Genomic DNA, 11,576 nt, shown 5'->3' with positions numbered 1-11,576 from the left:
TCAAGAGCCTTCTCCAACACCACAGTTCAAAAGCATCAATTCTTCGGCGCTCAGCTTTCTTTACAGTCCAACTCTCTCATCCGTACATGACTACTGGAAAAACCACAGCCTTGACTAGACATTGGTAGTTTTTCTAGGTTAACTGATTGAAGGCAAAAGGCTAATTGGGACTTTTAGCTCTTGCTTTTCACTATTGTCATCAGGACACATAGGCTTACATTTTCATCAGGGCACATAGGCTTACGCAGTCCCAGTCTTAAGAAAACAGATGTGACCCCAGGCAACACCTTTTCCTTCAAGGCACAACCAGATACTATACAGAGCCTCGGAACCCCAAGGTGGCGGAACCCTGAAGCAGGCGGAACATAGGAGTGACGGAAACTGAAGGCAACGGAATCGGAAGCGGTGGAACCTCGGATTTAGCGGAACCAAAGCGCGGCGCCCAAGGAGTCACCCGGACTCTGTTTGGAACGGAAGCCCAGTGGCCGGCAGCTTCCTGGTTGCGCGGCGGCTCTGAGGGCCCAGTTTAGCCGTGGCGATGTTGCCCTACACCGTGAATTTTAAGGTGTCGGCGCGCACCCTCACCGGGGCTCTCAATGCCCACAACAAGGCGGCGGTGGACTGGTGAGGGCGCCGGGTTCCGAGGCCGCCAGGCTCGGCCAGGAGTCTCTGAGGGGAAGGGGGAAAGAACAAGCGGTTTCATCCGCCTGCTTAGTTTCTCTTCCAAGACTGGACGCTGCCTTCACACTTTAGAGATTTTCATTTTTAAATGCCGGCTTTCTGTTGTTACTATAAAAGCTGTAAAAACTCCCATATGGGAACTTACCCTGGGTGGATATACTTGCCCTCGTTCTCTCATCTCTTGTTTCTCTTCGCTCGTTCCCCTCACCTTCCTCATCGTCCCCATTCCCCACTCTTACCCTCTCCTCCCAAGTCTCCGGGCTTCTCGCCCCCATGTCAATTCCGTTCTTCCCCAGTTCTGTCTTCTTTTTCTCTCATCCCCGTTTCTTAACCTGTATCCATTCAACAGTGTGCTGGACGCTGTGCCAGGACCCTGGGCTCTCGCCAACTCTTCATTTCACCTTTATCTTTTTACTATAAAATGACAACGATAATTAATAACCAGGCAAATATAAAGCAGACTGCTTGTAGCTGTGGCTCCTGGGAAGGTTGGCAAGAGTACAGAAACTTCCTGTTGAGTGTTCATCTTTTTATCTGGTTGGAGGGACCAGGGCTCATCACAGAGCGTGGAGTGTGATCCCACGCACTCTGTGGATGCTTGGCATTCAGAGTTGAGTAAGACGAGGGATAAGCTCTCGAAGACAAATAGACGACCCGAGTCGCTTTATATGTCTTTACACCTCTACAGGCATATCTCTCAGAACTTAATTTTTTTATCCGGGAAAAAAAAAAAAATTTCAACAAGTTTTGTTTTTTAAAGCTTAGCTAGACCTTTTCTATTTAAATGGTAAAATGTAATGTGCTAGCCTTTGGGCTTACATAATAATTTTATTAATGGCGGTGCCTATTGGTTAGATTTATCTGTTGTTTAGGATGCCTTTTGGCAAGAGAGAAGTTGTTTTGCTTTGCTCTTAACTTAAATGTTAACACTTTTTGTTAGGGGCTGGCAAGGTTTAATTGCTTATGGATGTCATTCGCTTGTGGTAGTGATTGATTCCAATACTGCTCAAACGCTTCAAGTTTTAGAAAAGCATAAAGCTGATGTTGTCAAGGTAAGTCAGATCCTACTTCCACCCTATCATAAATTGTCTGTTCTAAAGTTTTAAATATCGCTGGAATCTCATTAAAGTCATATGTAGAAATGTTGAGTAGGTTTTACATGTGATACTCTTTATTTGGGGTAGCCTAATATTTCCATATCGGGTTTTCCGAATGGCTCAGTGGTAAAGAACCCACCTGCCAATGCAGGAGTCTCAGGTTTGATCCCTGGGTCAGGAAGATCCCCTGGAAGAGGAAGTGGAACACACTCCAGTATTCTTGCCTAAAGAAATCCATGGACGGAGGAGCCTGGCCCGCCACAGTCCATGGGGTCACAAAGAGTTGAACAAGACTCATCACACATGCGCATGCAGTATTTCCATGTATAATGTCGCATCAGTATTGAACTATTAAATGCTAGTTCTTAGGTCATTTTAATGCTAGTGGAAAACACTAATTTTGTCCTGTACTGCACCACTCATTTCACTCATTAGTTTTGAGCATCTAGTATGTGCTAAGAGTATAGAGATGAGAAAGCCCTCAAGCAATTCATTGTCTAGCGAGGAAGAGTGAGAAGAAAACTTACAAATACAGTGTGGTAAGTGAGACCTGTTTCATATGCTATGGGAAGACGAAGGGACTACAGGTCACCTGGTTATAGGGATCAGAGGAGGGCTCAGAATTCTTTTCATTTTAGGGACTAGTAAACAGTAGCTGGCTGAGTGAAAAATTAGGAAGTGCACTGCAGGAGAAAAGGAGAATAGACTCAAAAGGAAGCAGTGTGTGTAAAGGATGGCCAAAAGATGGAATACACATGTAATCAGTAGGAGTGATGAAAGAAGGCAGCCGGAGAAAGTCACCTACCCTGAAAGGTTTATAAGATTATGATGGACTTTGGATTTTTAAGTAGGAGATTGACTTGATCATATTTTCATTTTAGAAAAACTCACTCTGGCAGTAGTGGAAGATCTGTTGGAAAAAGGCAAGACAATGCAATGGGATCATTTAGGAGAGTTGTAGTAATTTTGGCAGGAAATCCTTAGGGCCTAAAATAAAGAGGAGACATAAAGGAGTCAGATTTAGGAGCTCTCTAAGAGGTGAACTTGATAATGTTTATAGTAAACAGTCTTAATCAACAGAATGACCCCAATGCAGGAACCCCCGGTTTGATGCCTGGGTCAGGAAGATCCACTGCAGAAGGGATAGGCTACCCACTCCAGTATTTCTGGGCTTCCCTGGTGGTTCAGAAGGTAAAGAATCCTCCTGTAGTGTGGGAGACCTGGGTTCATCCCTGGGTTGGGAAGATTCCCCTGGAGAAGGGAATAGCTACCCATTCCAGTATTCTGGTCTGGTGAATTCCATGGACAGAGAAGCCTGGCAGACAACAGTTCATAGGTTCTCAGAGTTGGACGTGACTGAGCAACTTTCACTTTAGAGGTGAACTTTACAGTGAACAGTCTTAAGGGAGAATCAGAATGACTCGAGGTTTCTGTATGAGTAGCTGAATGGTAGTATTGTTTTGATGATGTGACTGTGTGAAGTCAGTGTTTAAGGTGCAAAGTCTGAGACGCCTGGGGCAATTGAATTATACTGATCTGAAATTTTAGGAAAGATGTTATTATTGGAGATGGAGATCTGGGGTCTTTTATTGGTTGTTAACTGTTTTATTGAGATACTCATACCATAAAATTCATGCATTTAAAGCATACAGTTCCATGGTTTTCAGTATATCCAGAGTTGTGTAGCCATCACCACTATCAATTTCATAACCCTGCAAAGAAACCATGTATGCCTTAGCAGTTGCCACCTACCCCCTTTCCCTTCATCCCTGGGCAGCCACTAATCTGCTTTCTGTTCTGTAGATTTGTCTGTTCTAGACATTTGAAATGAATGAGATGGTGCAGTGTGTGCTTGGCATCTTTCGCCTAGCATAATGTTTTTCAAGATTCATCCATGTCACATGGCTTGTGTCAGAACTCTGTTCCTTTTTATCGCTAAATAATATTCCACTGATACAACATTTATTTATTGATGGATATTTGGCATATCTCACTTTTTAGGTATTAGGAACAATGCTGCCATGAACATTTGTGTACAGTTTGTTTGTGTGAACCCGTGTTTTCATTTCTCTTGAGTATATAGCCTCAAAGTAGAATAGCTGACTCACATGGTAACTTTATATTTAACTTTTGAGGAACTGCCAGACTGTTTTTTCTCAAAGAGGCTTCAATATTTTACATGCCCATAGCAGTGTATGAGGGCTCTAATTTCTCCTCAAACTCAACATCTGTCCTTTTGATTATAGCCCTCCTAGGGGGTATGAAGTGGTTCTCATTGTGGTTTTGGTTTGTGTTTCCTTAATGGCTAATAGTGTTTAGCATCTTTTCATGTGCTTAGTGGCCATTTGTAGATATTCTTTGAAAAATGTCTATTCATTCCTTTGCCCATTTTAAAATTGTATTTTTTAAAACTTTGGAGTTGAAAGAATTCTGTATGGTTCTAGATACAAGCCCCTTATCAGATGCATGCCTTGGCAGATGTTCTCTCTCATTCTGTGATAGTGCCCTCTGAAGCACAGAAGTTTTAGATTTTGATGTAGGCTGTAACAAAGAACCATTGCTTTTCCCAGTGTCAAGAAGATTTATATCTTTGTTTTTGTCTAAGGATATTATGATTTTAGCTCTTATATTTGGGTTTTAGATCCATTTTGAGTTAATTTTTGTATGTAATGTGCAAAAGGGAAATATACAGGGGATTTTTTTTTTTAATATCTACATGTATCCTCTGATCTTGCTAAACTCATTAGATTTAGTAACTTGAGTGTTATTGTTTTGTTTTTCTTACGTAGACAGTAATGTTATCTGCAGATAATGACAGCTTGGATTTTTCACTAGTAATCTGGTGTCTTTTCTTTCTTTTCCTTGTCCTCTTGTGTTGATTGGGACCTCTACTACAGTGCTTAGGACTGAGGGAGAATGCCTTTGTCTTACCCTGAACCTAGGAAAAAAGCATTCAGTCTTTCACCATCAAGTCTAATGTTGAATATAGGTTTTGTTTTTTAATTTTTTTGTTTTTGGGGAAGAAATATTATATCTCCCCCCATTTCTGTCTTTTTTGCAGTTCTGGAGTTTTCATTTCTTAGTATAGATGTGTGTTTCAGTCTGGTGTCATATTCCTTTTGGCTAAAGAATTTCCTTCAAGTCCTTGAGGCATGTATCTGATATTGGTTGATCCTTTCTGATTTTATTTGTCTGAGAAACTGTTTCACCAGTACTTTTTTTTTTTCCTTGTAGTGCTTTAAAGATCACTCAATTATCTCCCAGAGTAATTTTTGTTGGGAAATTTTTGTCTTTGTTTCTCTGTATGCAGTGTATCTTTTCTCAGCTCCTTATCTTGATTTTCAGCAGTTTGATTATGATGTGTTTAGGTGATTTTTAAAAAATATATATACAGAGATGGAATTCAAGTACTACACACATACACACACACACACACACACACCCCCCCTACAATAATCTTATCTGTGGTAGTTTTATTCTGTAAAGTTGTTGGAAACACTGAATTAGCAAATACTGAAACACTGATTGCTCCTGAGGGAAATAATGCAATTTGGTTCCTAGTGACCCTCTAGTTGCAATATTTTCATCAACTGATTGATATATAACCTTGTTTTATATGTGTTTCTGTTAAAAGACATCTTATTTATTATATACTGTTGATTTATTATCATTGAACTCATGGCTGACAGCACCATAACTCATGCCTGGACAGAGCTTATTTCGTGTGTTTTTTCTGTAATGCATGGCACAGCTTCTTGTGCTTAGGAGCTCTAGACAGCACTTGAGCACTGTGCCGGGGACCGTTTTAAACAGTGAAGTCACAACCGGAAGCCCAGAAATGCAAAACACAGTAGTAAGTAGGCCTCAGAACAGACAGTGGTTACACCCTGAGAACTGCCGCAAGAGCGCCTTGTCAACCGCAGCTGGGGTGCTCTTGGGTGTTGAGTGACTCAGGTTTGTTACCGCTCTGCGTGTGTCCGTTAATGACGGTGAAAGCACTGCAGATACTGATTTTACAAATAAAATTACAAATGCGTTCTAGCAAGTAGGCAAATTCACAAATACAGTTTCTGTAAATAACGAGGAGGGAGAGTATACATACCTTCACACGTGTATAAAGTAAACATATACATATATACACATTCAAACATATATACATGCGTATGTGCAGACACACATTCTCATTTAAAAAAAATTCTTGCCTGAGGAAAAGATGTGTCTCGTTAACACTGAAGTTCGGAACACTTTTGGCCATCTTTTTCATGAATGCTATTGGAATTGATTAGCATGCCTCCCTACCTAAGCATTTTCTCTGAGTGTGTTTACTTTTATGTGTACATACATGTGTGTGTCTGTGTACATAGGTATATCCCTATATATTCAAATATAGGTATATATTTGAAGAGTCAGCGGTGTTCAGTTTGTTTACTAAACACATACTTGAATGTCAGCTGCAGGCACTGTGTTAGGGTCTGGGAATAGAAATGTGAGCAAGGCCCCATGATCCTGCCATGTGGAGCAGGACTGGTGATAGGTCAAAACAGAGTAAATAAAATAACTCCAGAGTATTATGTGGGAAATGATCCAAAGTAAACAAGTAGGAGCTAAAGAAGGGAGGTTGTAGCCAGGGAAGACCTTGGCTCAGAGGAAGGACTGTTTTATTCCTTATTCTGTCAGTGCTCAGTACTCAGGAATTAACCTGATTTGTGCTGGGATTCTTGTATTTTTTATTTAAAAAACTATTAATGTTATTATAAAAGTATGATGCATAAATTTATTTTTTTAGAGAAAAAACTGCTGCAATTTTTTTCCGATTTATGAGTGTTTACCCAGATTTTTTGTTTGCTTTTGTGTTTTCCTTTTGCAAGATTTTGGTAGCTCAAAGTTGTCTCCTTTTAATTAGAAGAATAGAGTGCAAGAGAAGATTCTTCTTATCAGTTTAGGATTTTACGTGTTCTGTCAGAATTAGATTTTATGGTCTTTACTGTGATTAGATGATATACCAGTGATCATACCATTTTAAGAGATAGTGTTCTGGAATTTTTGCCTGAATTCTCTAGATTATTAAGCCTGTGTCTCATTTCTGATATTTTAAAGGCAAGAAAGTTGTGATGTTTTCAAAACTATTTTAGTTGTGGCTTTAAAAAAATCATAATAAAAATGTCTGACTTTTGAGGAAGCTAATTTCCTATTTTTGTAATATAAGTGTAGAATGTAGCTTGAGTTCTGGTCAGTGTTTTATGAAAATTATGTATGGTTTACATCCAGTGCACATATTTACTTGATTTGGTTTCTTCTTGATACTAGGTTAAATGGGCCAGGGAAAATTATCATCATAACATTGGCTCGCCATATTCCTTGCGCTTAGCTTCTGCTGATGTCAATGGAAAGATCATCGTTTGGGATGTAGCAGCAGGAGTAGCACAGTGTGAGATCCAAGAGCATGCCAAGCCTATTCAGGGTGAGGAAAGTCCTTGCTCCACCGAGCGTCTGTGTTAATACACTTACTGTTAGAGCGGTTGGTTTTTGTCCCTTTCATTTACTTTCATCACTTCTCAGTTAACTCTTGATTGTGTGTAGCCAGTTCTGTGGATCCGAATCTAGCTTTCTTTTCCCTATCAATATGCTCCTGGGCTTATTTCCTCAGATCTCAGTTGATTTGTGCTTTGGTAAAATGCATTAATTTCAGTTGAGCATGATGAGAAAACTTAAGCTCCTTATAAATGGTCTTGTAGATCTAAGCTATAAATAAACTCCCCAGAACTGCACCTTTGAATTAGCTCTCAATGCTTACTTTCTGCTAATAGAGATAAAATGCTATTCTCATTTTCATATATCAGTAGATCATTTGCTTGCTTATGTTACTGACCTAATCAATACAGCATTCCTGGCTTTGACTGCGTGGCTCTCTTGACTGGGTGAATCTTTTAAATGACTGTTAAAAAAACACTTATTGAGTACTTACTGTACCTACTGAACTAGATCTTTATCTTCTTTATTGTCTTGAAAAAACGTGCAATTCTGTAAAGTCCCATTAAGTAACTCCACAAAAACATTAGGAGAGTCTGACATTGATCCTGGCTAGGACAAGTCTTTGACATAAAGTTTTAACTAATGAATAGTGTAAATTGCCTTGTATTTTCTTTGAAGCAATATTTCAGATTACTTGGAAATGTTGACCTCTAGATTCTAATGTTCAGGCAGCTCATTTTTATGTAAAATTAGTTTTCCCTGTCAATCTTGACACATAAACTTAGATGCAACATTGAAGAGGAGGGGGGAAGTTAAGATTTTAAGGATTATGAAAACACATACACACAACTAGATATAAAGGATGCATTAACCAAGTGTTTTAAAGTGGGTGATTTCTGAATTTTGTCTTTATTTATCTGGTCTTTGCAGATGTTCAGTGGTTATGGAATCAAGATGCTTCCCGGGATTTATTGCTTGCTATCCATCCGCCGAATTACATTGTGCTCTGGAATGCAGATACTGGCACCAAACTCTGGAAGAAGAGCTATGCTGATAACATTCTTTCTTTTTCTTTTGATCCTTTTGATCCCTCACATTTAACTTGTGAGTACTAGTTTTCTTGTGGAAAATGAATTGAGGTATTTGTAATATATATGGTTAACGCTATATACATAAGATACACATACACGTACACCCATCATACATCTTAAAATCAGACGCACATCTAGTTCCTATCTTTTCAGTTCCTAGTAAAGATACTAAATCATAACCCATATTTTTTTCAAGTATTCTGATGATTAGAAATTTAAATCAGCAAGCTAGACCTTCAGTGTATGGAATTTGTGGTCAGAATTAGATTAGTCAGAGAACGAGAGAGTTGCTGTGTTATTCTAATTCAGACTTAATTAAATTTTTTTTCTAGGAACATCAAAAGAACCTGAGTCAAGGGTTTCATTTAGTCTGTGGCCGAATTCATTTCTTCCTTTTCAAAATATTGTTCTAATTCATTCCAAGCCTTTTGAGTGCCATAAACAGATGCATGTCAGGAACAGACTAAGCCCAAGGGAGTTTTTTCTTGTAGAGACTGTTTTTGCCAATATACTTTAATGTTTTACTGAGCCACTGATCTAAAAATTAGATTCTAGACAGATATTTTTGTGACTAAATATTTTTTATTCAGTTATCCAACAAATATTTCTTGAGCTTTTACTTGCTATATGCGTGGAGTGTTCTGGGAGCCTGGAATATATCAGTGAATCAAGACAAGGATTCTTGCCTTCATAAAGTTTGCATTCTAGTGAGGAAGAATTAGGTGGTAACCTATGAGCATAATGAATTAGTACACTACAATGTATTATGAGTGGTATAAAAAATAAAACAAGATAAAGGGAGTGGGAGTGGGCTTGTTGTAATAGATAAAGTGGTCAAGGTAGACTTCATTTTGATATTTGATGAACAACTTCAAAGAGATGAGGACATCTACTATGGTAAAGAATGTTTTCCCTGGATTTGAATGACTCAACATTCCAATTTGTATCCTCCAATATTTATTGAGGGGTATATGAGTTGATGGAGGGACAGAAGGTCAGACAAGTAGAAATCAAAATGGGAAACATAGCTGTATAAATAACTGCAATACGGTGTGTTTAGGGTTTGTGCGTGTAAATGTGTATATGTGAACGTATGTGTGCACTCACTAGGTTGCTGTGGAGGGCAGTGCTGTGGGAGCCCTGAGGAGAGCAGGCTTAGCTGACAGAGTCAGGGAGTGAGGACATCACAAAAGGAGGGGACAGACTTCGACCTTGAAGGATGCCTTCTATAATCTGAAATGGAGACAAAGCTTCAGGTTAATTTACTGCATCTCTGTAATTTAGTTGATGAAAGCACGAGATTTCAAAGCATCAGTTGACCTAACATCTTTGATTTGCTCATTGAATGTGCTGGGGTTGTCATAATTCTTGAATGCTTTGTTCCCTGCCTTTAAAACAGCCTCACTCATTGCCAGGAGCCAGGGTAGATAAGATTTTTATGATCAGATAGATGTTAGTCCAGAGAAGACGATGACACCCCACTCCAGTACTCTTGCCTGGTAAATCCCATGGATGGAGGAGCCTGGTAGGCTGCAGTCCATGGGGTTGCTAGGAGTTGGACACAACTGAGCGACTTCACTTTCACTTTTCACTTTCATGCATTGGAGAAGGAAATGGAAACCCACTCCAGTGTTCTTGCCTGGAGAATCCCAGGGACGGGGGAGCCTGGTCGGCTGCCGTCTATGGGGTCGCACAGAGTCAGACACAACTGAAGCGACTTAGCAGCAGCAGCAGCAGGTGTTAGTCGGCCCCAGTTGTGAGGGGGATTATTTTTTCAATCATAAAAAGGCATAAAATATTTCTGTTTCCTGTACACTTAGCCACTGTTGGCACTTTTACTCTAGATATTAAGTGAAACACTCTTTGCATATCCCAAGCTTCAGTTTGACACTCAAGAAGAAAAAGGAAGTAAATTTAGACAGAGCAACTCATGATAATGATAAAAAATTAGTATCAACAAGTTAAATATTTGAATTTGCCAAATGTGGTATGCAGAACCTCATATATAGGTTTTTTTTCCTCTTCTGTGAATTTTATATTCTGAAAGTCTTTAGATTTTGAAGTTATGAGATATAATGAGGAAAGGTTTCTAATGAAAGTCCGTACACTGAATTTATTTGGAAGAACAAGCATTTGCTTTTTCTGCCAGTAACCTTCTGGTATCTTTTTAATTTAAGATATTAATTTAGAGTGCTGAGCTTGGAGGCCTCTGATGAATTGTAATGGACCACCTGTTTCTGTTTAACTTGGAGAACATTCCCATTATGTCTGCATAACACTGCCAGTTCCTTATTATTAAAATTATCATTACCTTGCTCTTAAAAATGTATTGGAATAAAACTCTGTGCTAAACTTGATTAAACTTTAATCAGAGTTTCACTTCTCTCAGTACAGTACTCACCAGCGAGGGCATTGTATTCATCTCAGATTTCTCTCCATCCAAGCCTCCCTCAGGACCTGGGAAAAAAGTTTACATATCCAGTCCACACTCCAGCCCAGCTCATAACAAGCTGGCTGCAGCCACAGGGGCCAAGAAGGCTCTTAATAAAGTGAAAATCTTAATCACTCAAGAGAAACCTAGGTAAGTTGCAAGTATAAAACTAGCAGCAACATTCATGTAACTCAGTGTTTATCTGTTTATTGAAAATATCATTTTTGGAGATGTATTAAGATTGATTTTCTTCTTTGTGTTACCCTTTCTTATTTCTAATTTTGAATTTATAAAAGGAAAAATATTTTTTGTTTCCTCCTCTAAGAAGAGATTTAGCACTTAGCATGGTTCCTTTGTTTCCAGTAATGCAGTAAACAACCCCCACTAATTTTCAGTGAACATCTTTGACTTCTGAAAATGAGAGAGAAAGATTGTAAGATGGGGGCCACTGAACACATTACAAATTGGGGGGCAAAAACTGGATTATGATTTTAAATACATTTTCCTGACTTAAATACTGTGTAATGTCATTAGCCAGTAAAATATGCATGTTTTTCTTCTGCATGTAAAGGTGGTTTCCCATAGTGGTTAAGGGCCAAGATTCTAGGGGAACTATAGCTCTGTGACTTGGAGTATACTTTAGTCTTTCTCAGATTTCACTCTTCCAATATCCAAGATATGGTGTTTTAAAGGGTTTCATAGGCCTGTTACAAAGATTAATAGATACAGAAACTTAAGTCCTTATCATAGTATCTGATACTTAATAAGCATTCTTTTGGTAAATGCTATATTTTTGTTTATTTC

General features: G+C 38.9%; 1 protein-coding gene across 3 annotated transcripts in view; it reads left to right on the top strand.

Moving 5' to 3' along the window:
* The first annotated feature begins 461 nt into the window (after positions 1–461).
* Positions 462–11,576, top strand: part of WDR11 (WD repeat domain 11) — a 60,241-nt gene continuing 49,126 nt past the window's right edge. Inside the window, exons 1-5 of one of the 3 annotated variants that reach the window (XM_027528423.1) lie at positions 462–624; positions 1,622–1,733; positions 7,086–7,239; positions 8,181–8,354; positions 10,736–10,922. In XM_027528423.1, the coding sequence (XP_027384224.1) occupies positions 539–624; positions 1,622–1,733; positions 7,086–7,239; positions 8,181–8,354; positions 10,736–10,922 (713 nt within the window). In that variant the 5' untranslated portion in view covers positions 462–538. The remainder of the gene's footprint in view (positions 625–1,621; positions 1,734–7,085; positions 7,240–8,180; positions 8,355–10,735; positions 10,923–11,576) is intronic. The other 2 variants (XM_027528424.1, XM_027528425.1) reach the window with 2 other exon arrangements.

The sequence above is a fragment of the Bos indicus x Bos taurus genome, chromosome 26, assembly GCF_003369695.1.
Source record: "Bos indicus x Bos taurus breed Angus x Brahman F1 hybrid chromosome 26, Bos_hybrid_MaternalHap_v2.0, whole genome shotgun sequence".
NCBI classification, from domain to species: Eukaryota; Metazoa; Chordata; class Mammalia; order Artiodactyla; family Bovidae; genus Bos; species Bos indicus x Bos taurus.
The sequence above is the reverse complement of the archived record's forward strand: the minus strand, read 5'-3'. Positions and strand labels throughout refer to the sequence as shown.